This window comes from Equus caballus, chromosome 1 (assembly GCF_041296265.1).
Source record: "Equus caballus isolate H_3958 breed thoroughbred chromosome 1, TB-T2T, whole genome shotgun sequence".
In the NCBI taxonomy this organism is placed as follows: Eukaryota; Metazoa; Chordata; class Mammalia; order Perissodactyla; family Equidae; genus Equus; species Equus caballus.
Window position 1 is genome coordinate 42,289,771 of NC_091684.1, and position 22,806 is coordinate 42,312,576.

General features: G+C 36.2%; 1 protein-coding gene across 2 annotated transcripts in view; it reads left to right on the forward strand.

Annotated features, from left to right (window-relative positions):
• The window catches only part of ASAH2 (N-acylsphingosine amidohydrolase 2), a 113,512-nt gene that overhangs the window by 51,761 nt on the left and 38,945 nt on the right, over positions 1 to 22,806 (forward strand). For both annotated transcript variants that reach the window (XM_070225030.1, XM_001501684.5), the window contains 5 exons: positions 2,766 to 2,886; positions 4,423 to 4,548; positions 8,122 to 8,208; positions 9,998 to 10,102; positions 10,213 to 10,294. In XM_070225030.1, the coding sequence (XP_070081131.1) occupies positions 2,766 to 2,886; positions 4,423 to 4,548; positions 8,122 to 8,208; positions 9,998 to 10,102; positions 10,213 to 10,294 (521 nt within the window). The remainder of the gene's footprint in view (positions 1 to 2,765; positions 2,887 to 4,422; positions 4,549 to 8,121; positions 8,209 to 9,997; positions 10,103 to 10,212; positions 10,295 to 22,806) is intronic.

Below are 22,806 nucleotides of genomic sequence, written 5' to 3' on the forward strand. Positions count from 1 at the left end.
AATGACTTGTCTCCAGTGATCCCCTTGCCAAGTTCCTACTCATCTTTTAAGACCCAGCTCAAATGTCACATCCCTGTGAAGCATTTCTCAAGGGCAAGATGATGCCTCATTCATCTCTATGTCCCCAGCACCTGGCATAGAGTCAAAGTTAACTTAATGTGTATTGAATGAACAAGTGAATGAACAGAAGGGACAGAGCCAGTATCCCACAGCAGCTAAGAACACGGGCTATGGTCTGACAAACCTGGATTCATAGCCCTGCTTCTTGACTTACAAGAAGTGTGACCTTGGTCAGCTTACTTCATCACTCTGAGACTTTGTTTCCTTAGTTGTAAAATGAAGATAACGATAGCATGTGACTCAGAGGGTTCTTGTGAAAATAAAATGAGATCCTGTATATAAAATCTTCACCTAATACGTGCTAAATGATAGTCAATGTTGATAAAATTGTCCCATGGGTGTCCTTTGATTGCGCTGGAGAGCTTGCGGTGTGGCTGAATCTGGCTGACCACTGGGTGATCACACTAGACAGAAATATTTTGGTTGGGGAACCATGGAACTGTCATGGCCACCACCCCATTTTCCTTCCAAACTAAATGGAGTAAAACTACAAAAAAAGCGGACTCCAACTAACTAGAAAACACTGGTTGACTAGAATTTCCCCTGACATTTGAGTTTTAGAAGAAAGAGACAAATCACAAAAAAGAAACTAATATAAGGGTTTTTAAAAATATGGAAAACCTTGCAAGTAATTTCTAGGCGATGACCTTAGAACTACCTTCAGCCTAAACTTCTGTACCTTTGCACAGGGCACGTGATGGGGATTGAATTCAGCCTAGAGACTGGTGATTTGGCCTAACATCGTTTAAAAAATTTTGAAATGGATGTCAACATGGAAAAAACAAACCTATTATGAAAATTTCCAAATACACACTAATTTAGAGCAATTAGTCTAATGAATCGCCATGTAATTATTATCCAGCTTCAATAATTAGCAATACTCCGACATTCTGTTTCATCCTTTGGTCCTTTTTGTTGGTTTGTTTTGCTAGAATATTTAAAAGCCAATACCAGATATCATATCATTTCACTAATAAATATTTCAGTGTGTATCTCTACCAGATAAAAAATGAAAAAATATAACTATGATTCAGTATCACAACCAACAAAATTAAAAGTAATTTCTTAATGTGGTCTAAAACTCACTCTGGGTTCAGTTTTCCCCAATTGTATCAGTATCTGTTGTTTTGCTTGAATCAGAATCCAAACACAGTCCACAATCTAACTTTTGTGGCTACCTGTCTTAAGTCTCTTAATTTGTAACAGTTCCCCTCTCTTGTCTCCATGCCATTTACTTCACTAAGAATTTTTAAATAGACAAATATTTCAGAAAAACATGGATTTGTGGTTTCTTTTGAAAAAATAGGAATATCTGGCAGCACTGGCTTACAATCCCCTAAGGCAACATTTGGCTGGAGCACATTAGAGGCCGCAGTCTTCAGACTGTGCAAACGCCTCCAGATCTCCAAAGTCCACACCAGTCCCTATTGCACCAACCAGCTAACTCATTTACATTACCTACCCAGCCCCCGTGGGCATTGTGCCGGCCACCTCTGACCTACAGATTTACCTGTTGGGCAATGGGAACCGAAACCTGAGGGATGAACTTCAAGTCCAAAAACATTCTTAGTCATTAAGCAAATGTTCACTTTTGCGCACTATATCACTTAGGTAGGAATGTAAGCTGAAATGTTTAAGTTTCCGGGCAAGAACTAAATCAACAAAAGATTTTTAACAATTCTAAATTAGCCTCACGCTTTCTGAATTGGTATCTCTCTTTTCCTGAACATTTAAGTTAATCTGCTTTACAGCCTTCCATTCTGGAAATATCTTTTTCACCCATGTGGAAGTTTGATCCTACAAAGGCCACTGGACAAAGTGTCACAAGAGCCACACTTGAGTCTTGGTCCTCTGTGACAAGTGGGCCACCATTTTACCTCCCTGAGACACCTTGCAGAGTGGAGGTAATAACAGCTTAATTCTGAGGGTTGTTGTGAAGTTCAAAAAAGGTAACAGATGTGAAATTAGTCTGTAAACTGTACAGCTCTACACTTGAACAAGGTATTCCTATGCATAAGGATGTGTTGAATTACGCATCACATCCTCTTTCACACCTCCGTGCACTTACTCTGCTGTTCCCTCTCCCTAGATGCCCTTAAGAATTAATCGCTAGTCATCTGTGGTCCCCAAACACTTTATGCCTGTTTCTTTATAACATTTGTCACGCTGTATTAAAGCCATTTGTCCACATCTTGCAGATTCTGAGAGTAAACTGCAGTTTGTTCACTGCTTGGCACACAGCAGACTCTCAGTAGATGTCTATTGAATTGGGTTGGAGTGATTTGAATAATTATTACGTGTGCACCTGTCTTGAAGGACAAAGTCTATTATTTCTATACAGTTCTTCATGTTTACCCTCTGGTAACTGACCAGTCTTGGATCTTGTTAAAAGCTTATGATGAAGATGACGATGGTGAAATATTCATAAAAAGAGAGTTTTGTATTTTTAATTGAAGTTAAATGATTGGACTTCTTGGGTCTATTACTAGTGATTTAATCTTATTGACAATGAAAGAACCTAAATGTGAAATGCCTATCATTAAAATTTTTTTTCTTGCTGGAGAAAACTTAAGATCTTAGTCATTGTTCTTGGCCCCAGTTACCTGGTTCTCTTCATTAACTTAGGGCTTCTTACTCTGTTACAGCTGGTTTGCTGTCCACCCAGTCAGCATGAACAACAGCAATCATCTTGTAAATAGTGACAATATGGGCTATGCATCTTACCTGTTTGAGCAAGAAAAGAACAAAGGCTACCTACCCGGAGAGGTGAGAATTTATGTTGTTGAAAACTTCATCTTAATTCACTGAGTGTCATCATTCACACAATGTTCAGAATAGCTGATTCAAATCTTCAGAGTAAAATGTCATCATGGACGTCACATTGATATGCTTGGATAGTAAGAATTCTCCAACCTCCCTAATAGGAAAAGAAAATGTAAAAATGACTAATAAATTTTATGTCAAATACTACTTATATTGATGGCTTCATAAAGTTACAAATAGTTGGATAAGGAAGGGCAAGTTAAAGATTTTTGTAATATATAATAGTTTTTGATCAATTTGGGAATATGATAAACTGTGTTGATATTTACTTTTGTTTTCAGAGCTGTAAAAGTATTAAGCACCTTCTTGGTGGTGTCAGAATCTGAATGACAGGTGATGAGTCCTTTTCACTGGTCCGACTTCCCTCTTAATGGTGAATTATCTTTCGAGGACTTTGTTCTACTTTCCTGCAATAAGGCCTAAGTCAGAGACAACCCTAATGCATTGGACTTGTTTTTGTAACTTTGAAATGCAGTGACGGATGGGATCAGAGATGGGGTGCCAGGAACCCAGTCCCTGTACTCCAGGCAGCTCCTCAGCTCTGTGTAAATTACTGATTACAGATAGATGAGTGGGAAGAGAGAGCCTGCTCTGCTTGACCCCAGTGTCCAAGCCCCAAATGCAGAGAAATATATGATGGGATGAGAGTCCCAGGCCCTTGCCTAGACTAAATGATCCGTTATAAAGATATTAGCCCTATGAACATTTGGTCTGATCTTTAGCTCCTTTGTTGACAAAACTCTATTTTTTCATTTTAGCCTGCATTTTAGGGAAAAGAAAGGAGGTTCCCATTTATGATCACTGGCTGGGTGCTAGGCACATTGAGATAAACTATCTTTTCAGAACAAAAAAAGACACATGATCTCTGATACTTGCTTATCTCTTTCCCTAAGAAAATTTAAGAGTTTTAAGGTAGAATGGTAGACCAGTTGGGTTGAGGTTAAAGCTTCATACTCCTCTTTAAAGGTTATATGTTGTTACTTCAGATGGAAGAGTATAGAAAAGATACATGGAGGGGCTGGTCTGGATAGTGGATGCTATATTTAGGTTCAGTCCTGCAACAGGAAAATCTGGGTTGACTTTTTTCTTCTTGAGTCAATAGTTTTTTTATTTTTAAAGGGCAAATGGATCTCTGAGCTCCAGGTACACCACCAGAGACTAGACTGAATTTCAGCCTTTTATAATTTGTTGTTGCACATTGGGTTTCTTGTCAAAATGTTTCTGTTTGAGGCACAAATTTGAAACTCTCCAACTTGAAACAGTTTTATTGGTAGTTGATATCATGAGTAATAACACGTATGCCGACTGTGATGTGAGCCTTTTGAGAAAAAAAAATTCTTGGAATATTGTACATCCTTCTTTTATTGTATATAAATGATTTTGAATAGTTCACCAGAGTGGATTGAGTTTGCATTTTTAATGGAAATCATTATGAGAAATGAAACAGAATAAAAGGCAACTGGATGTTTCTTTTGGCAGGGATCGTACGTAGCAGCTTTTGCTTCATCAAACCTGGGAGATGTGTCCCCAAATACTCTTGGCCCGCATTGCATCAATACAGGAGAGTCTTGTGACAACCCCAATAGCTCTTGTCCTATTGGAGGGGTAGGTAATTATGACATGAAATCTTTGTTTTTGCATCTCATGTACATTTTATATTTAAATATTCATTATTTACTTTCAAATATGTTTTCCCCAAGTATACACTGGCCTACTCATCTCTAGCATTTGCTCTTCTCAAAAGCATCCACTAAATTTTCATTGGATAAAATTATAGTTTTCCGTTTGATTGACTGTTAAGTGTTTTGAATGGTGAGACAATTTAGTAAATGTCAGAGATTAAATAGCCTTCCCCAAACTTGAACAGTCTGAAACGTTTTGCCTTGGCATTTCTGAAGTCACATGTTCGTACCAAAAACTGCCTGCCTGAGACATTTCTCACTGATTATGAAGTCTATAGAGGTTTTTTTTTAAACATAAAATTAAATTTTTTCCCTTTCTTTTAAAATTTCAAACAAAAAAATCTTGCTGTAAAAACTTGAAAAAAACACAGAAGCATAGAGAATAGTTAGAAGTAAAATGCTCTATTCATCTCCCTCCGCTCTACCCTCTCTCCTTGCCAGAAGCACCACCCTCACACCTCTTCCTATGTATTTGTGCATTCACGAATGAAAATTTATGACTTATTTACTCATAATTTTTTATTGATCTTGGACTTGAGTTTTCCACCTAATTTGTCTTAAAGATCTTTTTATGACCATACATAGGTCTGCGTGGTAAATTTTAAAGACAACAACTAAGGCCGTACCATCATTTATTTAACTGTTTCCCCCGCATGTTCATTTAGATTTTTTTCAACTTTGACATGAACAGCAGATACTAGTTTCTGGGTTCTTGCTCTTTGTGTTGATAGAACATTTCACCTGTGTTATCAGTTTTAGTCAACATTGTTTCTCGGCTATTTGTTCTATCCTAGTCAGCCCCACTCAATTAGCAATACAGTTTTAGCAATTACACTTTTATATTATATATTACTATTTTTATATAGAAAGTCTTCCTTGTTACCTTTCATTTGCAAAATTTTCACACATTATTGATTCACATTACATTTTAAGATTACTTGTTAAATTCCAAAATTCATAGATAAAATGGTTAAATAAATTATGATACTTTCTTTTCAATAGAATATTATGCCTCCATTTAATGTCTTGTTGGAATACTTAATGGGAGAAAAAGCTCATAATACACAATTCTGGGTAAGAAAATCAGGATTTAATATTGCATATTTATTATGATTGTGGTTTTGAAAATAAATGTATCAGTAAAAATGCAAAGTGAAACACACTGAATTGTTAACCATTTGGCACTGTTATGGGTGGTTTTTACACTATTTGTTTTTTACTTTATTATTTTTATTCTATTTATGCATTTTTGTATTTTTTCTACAATGAACATACTTTACTTTATAATCAGAAAAAATTACAACAAAAATCATAGCCCCTGCCACAACAGAATTCTGTTTCTCTCCATTTCCCTCATTTTTGCAAGATGGCAGTCAGCAGTGAGGAAAGTGTATGCTTTTTTCCCGCTTATACAATGGAAGAGAGAGAACCTTTCCTTCAACCACGGAATAAACGTTCTCTTCAGGCTGATTGGGTCAGTTTTTGTCACATGCCCATCCCTGGACCAAAGCAGTTGCTGAGGGAATGGTACGTGTTGATTGGCTAAAGCCTGACCAGTCTTTGGCAAGGCCTAGGGAATTGCCATGATCGCCTTAGACTTACCTGGAACCAGGAATGGGATCATTGACTGCAAGGGGAGAGACGGCTTTCTGATCAAAACCAGGATTCGCTTAAGATAAAGGAAAATGGGCAAACATTGCCATGTCTTCTTCAAGGTGGTTTCCATAAAAAGAATTTCTTAAATTTAGAAAATACCTTTAGTGTTTTTTTAAAAAGTGATATATATTTCTTAAAAACTCAAACAATATTGGAAACAAACTTATGTAAAGGAGTACCCCCTCCCCACAGTTAGCCTCACAACATTTTAATGCACATCCTTCCAGACAGCTTTTTATGCCTCCACGCGCATATATGCATGTACAGTTTGATGCAAATGGGGTCATACTGTAATGCTGTTCTATAACCTGCTTCCTTATTTCCAGTAAATATACTTTAAATATCATTTAAACTAACTCCATAATTTTCAATTTTAAGTATTATAATTCAGTTAGCCAATCTCCTACTGATGAGCGTTTTCTTTCCCTCCTTCCTTTCTTACTTCACACCCTCTCTCGGTTCTTTTTTGCTTCTGTTTGTGTAAGCATGCTCTGATCACCATGCTTGTCATACATATTTTCACATGTGTATGAGTTTCACCTTAGGACAAATTCTTAAAAATGAGTTTGCTGTCAAAGAGAAAGTATCTCTAATATACACTACACATCACCCAAATGCTCTCAGTCACATTTCCACCCACAGTGCATGAGTGACAATTTCTCCAAGCTCTCACCAACGCCACGTTCGTTAGTCCACCAGGTTTTGTCAACACACTATGCAAAGAGTTCTCTGTTTATAGTTTAAGCTTACATTTAATTATTCGTGAGATTGAACGTATTTTAATATTGAATGGCCATTTACATTTCCTTTTGTTTGTGAATTACCTTTTCATCAGTATTCCATGGTGTATCTTTTACGATGCATTTTTTGTTTTGCTCTTATTTTTTTTCCCACTCTATTGAGATGTAAGTGACATATAACATAGTATAAGGTTAAGGTGTACCATGTGATGATTTTGACACACATAAAGGATGCCTTTTACTGCAAATAAGAGAAAACCCAATTCAATATGGATGGATCAAAAGGTATTAATATGGTTTTTTCTTATTTATTTATATATATGAATATAATAAATATATTAAATAAGAATGTATAATAATATATTAAAATCTTTGTCATATACAGGGCAAACTCATCTCCCTGCCATTTTTCAGTTGTATTTCAGCCTTAATTATGCTTTTTTATCCCCATATGGATGGTTAAAATGTTTAAACTGTCAAATTTATTAAGCCTGTTCTATATAATTTTTAGACAGGTCTTCCACACTCAGAGTTTACAATATATTCCCTCATATTTTCTTTTAATATTTCTTTGGTTCTAGTTATAATATTTGAGTATCTGATCAATCTCAATTTTTTCTGAGGTAAGAAGTAAGGTATAGAGCCAGGTTTATTTACTGATTTTTTTTTCCAGAGGGTCAGCTGGTTGTTCCAATATAATTTTAACTGAGTTTCAGTTTAAGACGATCATGAGCAAGAGCCATAGGCAGGAACAAGCAAGTAGAAAGACGTGCAGCACCTGGAGCGCCTTGGCTGTAAGTCTCGGCTCCGACATTAGCGGCCTGCAGAATCTCTGAGCAATTCTCTAACCCACCTGAGCCTTGGTTTCCTTATTTTTAAAAGTATGGTGCTACAACAGATGATTTCTAAAGACATTCGCTGCTCCAATTCCATGAACGATTTTGTTTTTCATAATCTGTGAATTGAGAGACTATCTGAACAGAAATGCCAGAATGTGGCTTAAAAAAAAAATCTATTTGCTTAGATTCACTTGTAATTTTCCATTCCTTAAAATAACTGCTTATTTCACCAAGAACACATCTTGTCTCATTTTGTCCCAGCCTAACATGTGCATTGCTATGGGACCTGGACAGGATATGTTCGACAGCACACAAATTATAGGACAGATCATATATCAGAAAGCAAAGGTAAGCCATGGGCCCAGCTTCTTTCATCTTCATTTAAAATTGTTCTTTAAAATCCACGGGCATTGTTCGTTAGGGAGTTGATCATTGTAATGCAGATAGCAATAGCTCTGGCTGCCAGAGGAGACCGGAAGACGGACATGGATACATGTCAGCAAGGAAGGCTGCTTTCACAAGCCACACAAGAACCTCTCCCTGACTGCTTGGTCTGACTTCTTAGAGGAAGCACATTTAAAACCAAGTAATCAGGAAAACATTCTATTTCAGCCACAGCACTTGCTTTAGATAGTGAGATGATCCAGAGATTGTAAGGTTTTCAGTTAACATAGTGTCAGATATGAACAGACCTATCCAAATTCTTGGAAGTCTCTAAGGCCTTTGCCTGCCAAGTCACCTGACCATTTCTTAACTTTTCCTTCAGTGTCAGGGTAAAGCTGAGTGGCACAACTCCCAGCTCTAGCAATTTGGATTCAAATGAGTTCCTAGCCTTCTTCAACAGGGCAAAGATCATCCATCTTGTACTTTATTCTTTTTAAAACATTTTTTGATGAAGAGAGAATCTGGTCTCCAGGAAGATTACTATGAATCGCTCTACCCTCCTCCGTCTCCTAAATTTTGTTTTCCACTTTGCTCCTATATGCTGTATAATCTCCAATGGAGACAGATTTCTGACTGAAATGGCAAAGGATGACCTCGAGCTGAGATAAAGATAATTACATCTCTTCCTTTTTATAGCTTACTACTCCCTGTGCGTGCACGTGTATGTATGCGTGCGTGTTTAAGTAAATATTTTGTTCCAAGTGTTCTAAAATGTTTCAGGAGCAATTAAGGAAGCGCAAAATCACCTTTAAAAACATCAGACACCAGCCAGGCTAATTGCTGCAGTTTCTCCTTAATTACTGTGGTATTATCAGTAGATTGTTCTAAATTAACAGATTCTATTTAGGGTGTACACCCGTGACACAATTTGGTGTCAGAAATTTTACCGGTCTGGGTCTGGGAGCCATAGAGATTTGTCCCACATTCTGAATTTTCTTCTCACCAAGGCACAACTTCCCTTGGAGGAGGCGGGCTGTAGCTGTTGTTACTGATGGCTTATCTTGAGAGCTCTCGTGTGGCTGTTGAAACTGGGATGTGGGGGTATAATGGAAATGACTTAGATGTCAGGCAAAGGGACTTATGCTGAAGCAGGATTTGTTTATATTGTATGATATAGATCAATAAAAACAAACGTTTCTAAACATATTTTGACTCACATTTCTCATAAGATTGAAAAAGCATCAATTGACTGTATTAAAAAAAAAAGACATCAAAAGGTGGACTGTGGGTGTGGAAGCTCATGCAGATTAATTGGGGCCTGCAGTCATTCAAGACACCCCTTGGGACCAGCCCTGCTAGAAGACTCAAGATTCTGAGAGGGAAAACTCCATGAGAACACCCAAGGATACATTCTCCTTCTGGGAAAGAAAGTAATTTGGCCTGCCTACTCCTAATCTTGAATTTTCTTGACTGTCTTTCAAGTGAGATTGGGACCTTTTGTGCACAGCCTGTAACACTAGAATTTCATATTTGTGGGGAATCAACACAGGTCAACAGTCTCAAGACCTTCAAGCTTCTGGGAAGCAGTTGGGGTTGGTAGAGAGATCCACATGCGTAGTGGCTATTTCTAAGCAGCCAGCAAAACAAAACATGGCTGCGAGGATGCTTTTCCAAATTGGTACTTATTGGGTACAATTGGTGGTATTCATTTACCCTTTTTGCTTATAACAGTAAGCCTGTGTGGATTTTCTAGGAACTGTATGCCTCTGCCTCCCAAGAAGTTACTGGACCATTAGCTTCAGCTCATCAGTGGGTGAATATGACGGATGTCACCGTCTGGCTCAATTCCACACACACCGTAAGTGTCGCCAAGTCACACTGATTATACAACGAGGGTAAAGCTCTGGGCTGATTTCGTGATTTACTTGACATTCAAGTTCTGTTTTGTTTTGAAAACCATTCCCATAGGCGAAAACGTGTAAACCAGCACTGGGCTACAGTTTTGCTGCTGGCACCATCGATGGAGTTGGAGGCCTCAATTTTTCGCAGGGTGAGGTGAAGTCTGATGAAAGCGGTGGTTCCAGGTTCTGAAGCTTCAGAATTCTGTTCCCTAAGAAGGTTTAATGGCAGCCAATACAATTGCTATATTATTTTTAAACGCGAGGGTGTGCGGGTCTTCCAGGTTTGTACATGACAGCCAGATTGCCCAGGGATAGGTGTTTTTAATAACTTAGCCTTCCACTGATTCAAATAGGATCGGACAAATTCTCTCGGCATTTCAATCTACAGATGTATAATTTTAAATTGGGCTGGGACTGGGGTGGAGTGGAGGGTGTGCGGAGTGGGATCGTAGTTGTACCTTCAACGATAGGAGTCGTTGGTTATTAGTGTCTCTTTCCCTGGTTCCTTTATTGGAATCAAAGTTCCTCAGGGCAGAAGCCTTTAGGAGCTTAAAGTGTGTGGTCCAAGGTCATCTCTCTGTGTGTATTTCCACAAACTTATAGCTGATTATTATAAGTTTTATACTTTTATCCTGATTATAACTATAATAATATCCATTGTAAAGTAGAGAAAGTGGAACAAATGGGAGAGTATCACCTACAGGCAACATTTTGGCTTATTTCATTCTTGTCTTTTATATATGTATATTTTGTAAACATTAATTTAAAAAATAATGAATATAGTTGCAATTTAATATATTCAGCATCATCTTTCCTGGTAGTATTTCATCCAGTTTGGTCTAATATTGTAAACCAATAATTTTTTAACAGGTTTATTGAGCTATAATTCACGTACCATACAATACGCCCATTTAAAGTGTACAATTTCATGGTTTTTAGTATATTCACAGATCTATGCAATCATCACTACATTCAGTTTTAGAATGTTTTCATCACCTCGAAAACAAGCCCCGTACTTTTTAGCTGTCACAGCCCCCCAGTCCCCATGTCCCACAGACCTAAGTGACCACTAATCCTTCTGTCTGTATATTTTCTTAACATGGACATTTCCTATAAATGGATTCATAAAATATGTGACATTTTGTGTTGACTTCTTTCAATTAGTATCATGTTTTAAGGTTCATCCATGTTGTAGCAGATATCAATACTTCATTCCTTTTTATGGCTGAATAATATTTCACTGTGTGGTTATACCATGTTTTGTTTATGTGTCCCTCAGTTCGTGAACATTTCAGTTATTCCACTTTTTGGCTATTATGAATAATGCTGCTATAAATATTGATGTACAAGTTTTTGTGTGGGCATGTGATTTTGTTTCCGCTCTCGGGTGTACACCTAGAAGACGAATCACTGGATCACATGGTAACTCTATGTTTAATCATTTGAAGAATTGCCAGACTATTTCCAAAATGGCTGCACCATTTTATGTTCCTACCAGCACTTCTGAGGGTTCTGATTTCTCCGCATCCTCACCAATACTTGTTATTATCTGACTTTTTGATTCTAGCCACTCTAGTGGGTGTGGAGTGATATTTCATTGCATGGTTTTGATTTGCATTTCCCTGATGATTAATGATGTTGAGAATTTTTTCAAGTGCTTATTGGCCATTTGTGTGTCTTCCTTAGAGAAATGTCTATTCATATATTTTTCTCATTTTTTTTTGTGAGGAAGATTGGCCCTGAGCTAACTTCTGTGCCAATCTTCCTCTACTTTATATGTGGGATGTGCCACCACAGTATGGCTTGACAAGCCGTGTATAGGTCCACACTTGGACCTGAACCCGTGAACCCAAGGCTGCCAAAGCGGAGTGCGTGAACTTAATCACCATGCCACTGAGCCAGCCCCATTTTTCTCATTTTTAAATTGGGCTATTTGTCTTTTTATTGTTGAGTTGTAAGACTTCTTTATGTATTCTGTGTACAAGTGCTTTATCAGATGTATTATTTGCAAATATTTTCTCCTTTTCTATTGGTTGTGTTTTCACTTTCTCTATTGTGTCCTTTGAAGCATCAAAGGTTTTAATTTTGCTGAAGTCAAAACAATCCATTTTTTTCATTTGTTGCTCATGCTTTTGGTGTCTTTTCTGAGACTCTTTTGCTAAATCTGATGTCATGAAGATTTACCCTATTTTCTTCTAAGAGTTTTATAGTTTTAGCTCTTACATTTAGGTCTTTGATCCACTTTGATTTGACTTTTATATATGCTATGAGGTGAGGGTCCAACTTCATTCTTTTGCCTGTGGCTGTTATTCCAGGACCATTTGTTGAAAGACTATTTTTACCCATTGAATGGCCTTGGCACACATTGAAAATCAGTTGACCACAGACACTTGGTTTTATTTCTGGATTCCCAGTTCTATTCTGAGCTATCCTTGTGCTGGTATCACCCTTTCTTGATTTCTGTTGCTTTGTAGTAAGTTTTGAAATCAGGATGTGTGAGTCCTCCTACTTTGTTCTTCTTCTTCAAGATTGTTTTGGCTATTCTGAGTCCTTTGCAATTCCATATGAATTTTAGAATCAGCTTGTCAATTTCTAGAAAGAAGTCAGCTGAGCTTCTAATAGGGATTGCATTGAGTCTGTAGGTTGAATTGAGGAGTACTGCAATATTAACAATTTTAAGTCTTCTGATCTGTGAACATAGATATTTTTTCATTTATCTAGACCTTTAATTTCTTTCAACAATGTTTTATAGTTTTCAGAATATAAGTTTTGTACTTCTTTTGTTAAATTCATTTCTAAGTATTTTATTCTTTCTGATTTTATTGTAAATGGAATTGTTTTCTTAGTTTTATTTTTGGATTGTTCATTGCAAATGCATAGAAATACAACTGACTGTGTATTTTGAGCTTGTATCCTGTGATCTTGCTGAACTCATTTATTAATTCTAATAGTTTTTTAGTGAATTAAGGTTTTTATATACAAGATCATGTAATATGCAAATAGCAATAGTTTTACTTCTTCCTTTCCAGTCTGGATGCCTTTTATTTCTTTTTCTTGCCTAATTGCCCTGGCTACAATCTCTACTACAATGTCAAATAGAAGTCTCAAGAGTGAACATCTTTGTGCTGTTCCTAATAATAGGGGGAAAGCATTCAGTTGCTCATTATTAAGTATGATGTTAGTTGTGGGTTTTTCTTTTTTTTTTTGTTAAAGATTTTATTTTTTTCCTTTTTCTCCCCAAAGCCCCCCGGTACATAGTTGTATATTCTTAGTTGTGGGTCCTTCTAGTTGTGGTATGTGGGACGCTGCCTCAGCGTGGCTTGATGAGCAGTGCCATGTCCGCACCCAGGATTCGAACCAACGAAACACTGGGCCGCCTGCAGCGGAGCGCGCGAACTTAACCACTCGGCCACGGGACCAGCCCCCTAGTTGTGGGTTTTTCATACATGCCCTGTGTCAGGTTGAAGATGCCATTTTCTATTCCTGCTTTGTTGAGCATTATCATGAAATGTTATTATATTTTTGTCAAATGCTTTTTCTGTGTCTATTGAGATGATCATGTGATTTTTGTTTTTTTATTCTATTGATATGATTTATTCCATTGATTTTTTGGATCAATTAAACCAATCTTGTATTCCAGGGATAAATCCCAGTTGGTCATGGTGCATAATTCTGTTTATATATTACAGGACTCAGTTTGCTAGTATTTTTTTGTGGATGTTTATGTCTATATTCATAAGAGATATTTATCTGTAGTTTTCTTTTCTTGTGATGTCTTATCTGCTTTTGTATCAGAATAATATTGGCATCAAAGAATGAGTTGGGAAGTGTTCCCTCTTCTATTTTTTTGGAAGACTTTTTGAAGAGTTGGTGTTTATTCTTCTTTAGATGTTTGGTAGAATATAGCAGTGAAGCCATCTGAGCTAGGCAATTCTTTGTGGGTAGTTTTAAAATTGTTTTTATTACTAACTAAATATCTTTACTTTTTATAGACCTATTCAGATTGTTTAGTTCTTCTTAAGTCAGCTTTGGTAGTTTGTGTCTTTCCAGAAATTTGTTCATTTCATCTAAATTTCTAATTTATTGGCATACAATTTCTCATAGCATTCCTTTATAATCTTTTCTATTTCTTTAAGATCAGTAGTGACATCTGCTTTCATTTCTGATTCTAATAATTTGAGTCTTTTATTTTTCTTGGTCAATCTAGCTAAAGGTTTGTTGATTTTGTTGATTTTTTTCTTTTTTTTGGCATAAGAGTAATTTAATTTCATTAAACATAGTGAAATAAATATTTCCTGTTAATCCAGTTTTACCATCTAGTGTAAAAAATGCAGTTATTTTCCATCATAGAAATGTTTAGTCTCAGATTACACATTTGAAGTAATGAGGTTGCAGTTTCCCTGTAGGTTATTTTTCTATGGCTGCAATTTAACTGATGTTGAATTACTGCAAACTAAAAACTAACTCTGTCCTCTCAAAAACATTTTTTTTCCTACCCTCTCATCTTTATGTTTAAATCGTCATGTGTATTACATCCTATAGGCTTTGAAAACCACAACAGACAATGTTATGAAATCTGCTTTCAGCAGTAACTTATATTTTCAAGAAAATAGTCTTCTATGTTTATCCCAATATTTACCATTTCTATTGCTCTTCTTCCTTTAGATTTTCCTGTAGTATTATTTCCCTTTAGCCTGAAGAATGTTAATTCTTTAAGAGCAAGTCAGTTCTTTAAAGAATGTCAATTCTTTAAAACCAGTTCTCCCAATTGTCCTTCATCTGAGAATATTTTTATTTTGCCTTCATTCCTAAATGATATAGAATTCTCAGTTGTTGGTTCTTTTCTTTAAGCACTTTAAAGACATTTTCCATTGTCTTCTGATCTCTGATTAGAAATTCAGGGGTATTTGAATCTCTGGTTTCTTTTGAGATTGCTTTTCTTTATATTTGTTTTTCAGCAGAATATTTGGTCTTTCCAGCTTTACTGACATATTCTTGACATACATGCAAATTTAAGTTGTGCAGTTTGATACAAATTGATTGCCATGAATTGCAAAATGATTACTATTATAAGGATAAACACCTTCATCCCCTCACATAATTACATTTTTTTTGTGTGTGTAGTGATAGCATTTAAGATCTATTCTCTTAATAATTTTCAAGTATGTAATACAGTATTGTTAATTATAGTCACCATGCTGCACATTAGATTCCCAGAACTTATTTATCTTATAGCTAGAAATTTGCACCCTTTGACCAACATTTCCCCCTTCCCCTGCCCTCTGCCCCCAGCTCCTGGCAACCACAACTTTATTCTCATTTCTGTGAGTTTGGCTTTTATAGATTCCACATATAAGTGAGAACATATAGTATTTTTCTTTTTCTATCTGATTTATTTCACTTAGTATAATGCCCTCAGTTTCATCTATGTTCTGTGAAAGGCAGATTTCCTTCTTTTCAATGTCTGAAAAATATTCCATTGTGTATATATATATATATATATATATATATATATATACACCAGATTTTCTTTATTTATTCATCAGTCTATGGACACTTAGGTTGTTTCCATGTCTTGGCAGTTATAAATAATGCTGCAATGAGCATGTGGGTGCAGAAATCACTTTGAGATAGTAATTTCTTTTCCTTCAGATTTATACCCAGGAGTGAGATAATTGGATCATATGGTAGTTCTATTTTTAATTTTTTTTAGAAACTTTCATACTCTTTCATAGAGGCTATGCCAATTTACATTCTTACCAACAGTTTACAAGAGTTCCTTTTTCTCCACATCCTTGCCAATACTTATTGTCTCATCTTTTTAGTAACAGCCATTCTAACAGGTGTGAGGTGATAGCTCATTGTGATTTTGATTTGCATTTCCTTGATTAATAATGATTAATAATGAACATTTTTCATGTATCTGTTGGCCATTTGTAAATCTACTTTGGAAAAATGTCTATTAAGTCCTCTGCCCATTTTTTAATGAGATTGTTTATTTGCTATTAAGTTGTATGCATTCCTTATATATTTTGGATGTTAACCCCTTATCAGATATATGGTTTGTGAATATTTTCTCCCATTCCATAGGTTGCCTTTTCGTTTTGTTGATTGTTTCTTTTTCTGTGCTAAAGCTGTTTAGTTTTATGTAATCCTGCTTGTTTATTTTTGCTTTTGCTGCTTGCTCTTGTGGTGTTGAATCCAAAAAATCATTGCCAAGACCAATGTCAAGGAGACTTTCCCTATGTTTTCTTCTAGTAGTTTTACACTTTCAAGTCTTAACATTTAAGTTTTTAATCCATTCTGAGTTAATTTTTGTGAGTGGTATAAGATAGGGGTCCAATTTCATTCTTTTGCATGTGAATATCTAGTCTTCCCAATGACATTTAAGAGACTATCCTTTCCTCAATCAAGTATTCTTGGCTCCCTTGTCAAATATTGGTTGGCTCTATATGTGTGGACTTATTTCTGGGCTCTTGATTCTGCTCCGTTTGTCTATGTGTCTGTTTTTATGGCATTACCGTAATGTTTTGGTTATTATAGCCTTGTAATGTAGTTCGATATTAGGAATTATGATGCCTCCAGCTTTGTTCTTGTTTTTCAGGATTGCTTCGGCAATTTGGGGTCTTTTGTGGTTCTGAATTTTAGGATTGTTTTTTCTGTTTCTGTGAAAATTGCCATTGGAATTTTGATAGAGATTGCTTGAATCTATGGATGGCTTTGGGTAGTATTTGGGCATTTTAACATGTTAATTCTCAGAATCCATAAACATGGGATATCTTTCCATTTATTTGTGTCTTCTTCGATTTCTTTCATCAATGTCTTCTGATTTTCAGTGTACATATCTTTCACCTCTGTAGTTAATTTATTCCTAAGTGATTTATTGCTTTTGATGCCATTGTAAATGGAATTATTTTCTTTCTTTATTTTTCAGATAATTCATTTTAGAGTATAGAAATGCTTCTGATTTTTGTATGTTGATTTTGTATCCTGCAACTTTACTGAATTCTTTTATTAGTCCTAACAGTTTTTTGGTGAAGTCTTTAGGATTTTCTATATAAAAGATCGTGTCATCTGTAAACAGAGAAAGTTTTACTTCTTCCTTTCCAGTATAGATGTCTTATTTCTTTCTTTGTCTAAATGCTCTGGCTAGGATTTCCAGTACTATGTTGAATAGCAGTTGTAGGAATGGGCACTCTTGTCTTGTTCCTGATCTTAATAGGAAACCTTTCAACCTTTCACTGTTGTGTATGATATTAACTGTGGGTTTATCATACATAGCCTTTATTATGTTCAAGTTCATTCTTTCTATACCCAATTTGTTGAGAGTTTTTGTAGTGAAAAAATGTTGAATTTTGTCAAATATTTTTTCTGCATCTATGGAGATGTTCATGTGATTTTTATCTTTTATTCTGTTAATGTGGCATTTTATGTTTATTTGAGCATTTTGAACATCCTTGCATTCCATGAATAAATCTCACTTGATCATATTGTATAGTCCTTTTAATGTGCTGCTGAATTTGGTTTGTTAGTATTTTGTTGGAGAATTTGCATCTATGTTCATCAGGGGTATTACCCTGTAATATTTTTTTTTTTATAGTGTCCTTATCTGGTTTGGTATCAGGTAATGTTGGCCTCATAAAATGAGTTTGGGAGTGTTCTCTCCTCTTGAATTTTTTGGAAGAGTTTGAGAAGTATTGGCATTAATTCTTTAAATGTTTGGTTGAATTCACCGATAAAAACATCTGGTCTTGGGCTTTTCTTTGTTAGGAGGTTTTTGATTATTGATTGAATCTCTTTACTCATTATTAGTCTGTTCACATTTTCTATTTTTTCCTGATTCAGTCTCGGTAACTTGTGTGATTCTAGGAATTTATCCAATTCTTCTAGGCTATTCAATTTGGTGGCATATAATGGCTCATAATCTCTTATGATGCTTTATATTTCTGTGGTGTCTGTTGTAATGTTTTAGCTTTAATTTCTGATTTTATTTGAGTCTTCTCTTTGTTTCTTAGTCTAGCTAAAGTTTTGTCACTTTTGTTTATCTTTTCAAAAAACCAGCTCTTAGTATCATTGATCTTTTCTATTGTTTTTATGGTCTCTATCTCATTTATTTCTGCTCTGGTATTTGTTATTTTCTTCCTTCTGCTAACTTTGGGCTTCATTTGTTCTTCTTTTTCTAGTTCCTTGAGTTGTAAAGTTAGGTTGTTTATTTTAGATCTTCCTTTTATTCATAAAGTAGGGGTTTATTGCTACAAACTGCCTTGTTTTGCTACATTCCATATATTTTGGTATGTTGTGTTTCCATTTTCATTTGTTTTGAGATATTTTTTAGTTCCCTTTTGATTTCTTCTTTGATCCAGTAGTTGTTCAGGAGTGTGTTGTTTAATCTTTACATATTTGTAAATGTTCTGATTTTCCTCCTAATTTTTTCCTAATTGATTTCTAGTTTCATATCATTGTAGTTAGAAAATGTACTTGGTATGATTTCAGTCTTCTTGTATTTGCTAAGGTTTGTTTTATGATCTTACATAAGACCTATCTTGGAGAATGTTCCATGTGCACTTGAGAAGACTGTGTATTCTGCTGCTGTTGGGTAAAATGGTCTGTATATGTCTGTTAGGTCTATTTGGTCTGAGGTATAGTTCAAGTCCAACGTCCGGATGATTATTGATTTTCTGTCTGGATGACCTATCCATAGTTGAAAGTGGAGTATTGAAGTTTCTTACTATTATTGTATTGTTGTCTATTTCTGCCTTCAAGTCTGTTAATACTTGTTTTATACATTTAAATGCTCCAATGTTGAGTGCATAAATGTTTACAATTATTATATCCTCTTAATGCATTGACCCCTTTATCATATTATAATTACCTTCTTTGTCTCTTATTACAGTTTTTGACTTAAGTCTGTTTTTCCTGATGTACATAAAGATACCCCTCCTCTCTTTTGGTTTCCAATTTCATGGAAACCATCCATCCCTTTACTTTGAGCCCATGTGTGTTCTTCAAGCTGAAGTGAGACTGTTGCAGGCAGCAGATAGTTTGGTCTTTTTTTTTAATCCATTCAACCATTCTATGCCTTTTGTTTGGAGAATTTAATCCATTTCCATGTAAAGTAATTATTGTTAGGTAAAGACTTACTAATGCCGTCTTATTAATTATTTTCTGACTGTTTTGTAGTTTCCTTGTTCCTTTCTTCTTCTCTTTCTTTCTTTGTGATGTAATGATTTTCAGTTCTGGTATGTTTTGGTTCCTTTCTCTTTATCTTTTGTGTATGTACTATAGGTATTTGCTTTGTTGTTACCATGAGACTTATGTAAAGCATCTTATAGTTATAACAGTCTATTTTAAGCTGATAATTTACCTTTGATCACATTCAAAAACTACCCTTTTATCCTCCCTCCTAATATTTTATGTTTTAGATGTCACAGTTTACACCTGTTTATATTGTGTATCTATTAAAAAATTATTATATCCTTAGTTATTTTTAATACTTCTTTTAACTTTATACTAGAATTATATGATTTACACACTACCACTACAATATTAGAGTATTCTTAATTTGACTATGTACTTACCTTAACCAGTGAGTTTTATACTTTATATGTCTTACATACTAATGAATCCTTGCATTTCAACTTGAAGAACTCCCTTTAGCATTTTGTGTCCCATCATTCATCTAGGCTTTCTTCACTCTTTTTTATTTTTTTTTGAGGAAGATTAGCCCTGAGCTAACTACTGCCAATCTTCCTCTTTTTACTGAGGAAGACTGGACCTGAGCTAATATCCATGCCCATCTTCCTCTCTTTTATATGTGGGATGCCTACCACAGCATGGCTTTTGCCAAGGGGTGCCATGTCCTTGCCTGGGATCTGAACTGGCGAACCCTGGGCCGCTGAAAAGTGGAAGGTGTGAACTTCACTGCTGCGCCACCGGGCCGGCCCCCTTTTTTTCTCTTCTGATTGGATAATTTCAAATGATTTGTCTTTGTGTTCACAGATTATTTCTTCTGCTTGATCAAATCTGCTATTGATGCTCTCTGTTGCATTATTCATTTCATTCATTGTCTTCTTTTGCTCCAGAAGTTCTGTTTGGTTCTTTTTTATTTTTCTCCCTCTGTTGAACTTTTCATTTTGTTCATATATTGTTTTCCTGATATTGTTGAGTTGTCTATCTGTGTTCTCTTGTAGTTCACTGAGCTTTCTTCAAACAATTATTTTGAATTCTTTGCCAATTTGTAGATCTCTATTTCTTTGGAGGTCAGTTTTTGGAAAATTATTGCATTCCTTCGATTGTGTCATGTTTTCTTGATATTTCTTGTTTCTTCTAGCCTTGTGTTTTGTCTGAGCATTTGATGGAACAGTCACTTCTTCTAGATTTTACAGACTTGTTTTTGTGGAGAAAGACCTTCACCTGTCAGTGCATACAGGGGTGTTGGTTGAGTGGGCTGTGGTAGTTCCTGCTCCAGGGCAGGCCAAGTGGCATAGTCTCCATATCGCTCTGTTAGTTTAAGTCAGCATTGGTGAAAGATTGTATGGGTCCCCAAAGGCTAATACTATGAGTGTCTGCATTGCCACAAGTGCTGTTGGAATCTTCAGTGGTGAAGGCTACTGGGGACCTCCTGATCTCCTTTTTCCTCATGGGGGATGTTGTGGCTGAAGAGAATCTCTCTTTGCACTAGGTTTGGCTTGCAGGTGCCCTTGTGGTGGTAGTGGCACTGATATCTGATACACGGGCACCCATGGAACAATGACAGAGCTAAGATCAGGAGTGCAAGCACTTTCAGATCAACTGCAGCTCCATGGCTTAGTGCACCATGCAGCATCAGTGGCTCTGTGCTTGAGGTGTGGGCACACGTGGTATAGCTATGGAACTGGACTGGAGCACATGCGCTTGTGGAGGACAGAGGCTCTGGGGTCCAGGACAACAGCTAGAGATGCAGGCATATGCAGAGCAGCTGCAGATCTGAGGCCTGGAGCAGATGGACACACAGTGTAGCCACAGAGTTGGGTATGGAGTATCTGGGATTCTGGGGTCTGAGGTGTGCATGGGGTTAAGGGGGTTGGCAGCACTGGTCCCAGGGCGGCACAACAGCAGCTTCATATGGGGGAGGTGCAGCAGCATCTCCCTCTCCAGGGGGCCCATGGTGACAATGGCCATTGGTTGCCTCAATTGCAGGAGCTACAGGTGTCCTCTGTGGGGCAGGCCACTGGGGTCTACACTGATGAACACTACATGTTATCTATTGTGAAAGCTATGGGGAGTCTCTTGTGGGGGCTGTTGAGGTCCTCATTGGCAAGGGCTGCCAGGGTCCTCCACAGAGCAGGCCACTGGGAACCATGATGGCACCTGCTATGTGGCTGATACTGATTGCCTCCACCCTTCTTCTTTCTTCCTAGATCTTGAAATGTCTCAGCTAAGCTAATCTCCCCAGTGATCCTTTCTGTGTGGTTATTCTGTTTTTTTGCTCCACTGTGTTGCTGAAGGTTCTTACTTGGATGGTTGAGTCCTCCTAGGGCTATTTTCATTTGAGAATAGCTGTCTAATTTTTCTTTTGTTGGTGAGCAAAGGCTGGTATTTTCTACTCTGCTGTCTTGCTGATGTTGTTCTCCTCTTTTTTCTTAATATGGGCATTTAAGGCTATAAATTTCCCTTTGAGCACTGTTTTTATTGCATCCTATAAGTTTTGGTATACTATGTCTTCATTTACATCCATCTGAAAGTATTTTCATATTTTCTTTTGATTTCTTCCTTGACCATTAGCTATTTATGATTATGTTTCTTAATTTCCACATATTCATGGGTTTCCCAGATTTTATCCTATTTATTTCTGATTTCATTACATTGTCACTGGAAAACATACTTTGTATTGTTTCTACCCTTTAAAATTTTGTTTCATGGCCAGCATATGTTCTACCTTGGATAATGATCCATATGCTCTCTAGAAGAATGTATATTCTGTTGTTCTTAGATGGAGTGCTCTGTAGGTATCTGTTAGGTCTAGTTGGCTACTAGTCTTGTTCAAGTTTTTTATATCCCTGTTGATCTTCTGACTAGTTGTTTCATCCATTATTGAAAGTGGATTATTGAAATTCCAACTACTATCGTTGGTTTTCTAGTTCTCCTTTCATTTCTGTCAGTTTTGGTTCATGCATTTAGGTGCTCAGTTATTAAGTTCATGTATGTTTATAATTGTTATATTTTCCTAATGGACTGTAGATTCTAAGTTCACAGATTTCGTAGTTAACAAAACTTTTCCTCAGATTATGATTTTATGCTTGGCTTTTGTTTTTTTTACTGCTCGTGTGAGTGTGTGTGTGTAGATAATTAAGCGGGGATTCAAGAGAGGGTCTTTTAGGGACCACAAGCCAAACAACTGGTGCTTTAAGTTGGAGGTGTCATTTTTAGTTTTAAAAAGAGGAAAAGTGTGATTAATTCATAGATCTACAGTTAATTATATCATACTGTTCTTATTTGCAGCATGGATGACGGAGAACAATAGAAACAAAACTTTAAAAATGGTGAACAAAATATATTGTCTTATTCTGTTGACCAAATGGGATATCTAATTAAATCTATCCTTCTATCTTAGGGTGCACAGGAAATTTTGCCTCTTTTGTTATTCAAAATGTTTGGAATCATTGAACAACCTTATAAAATC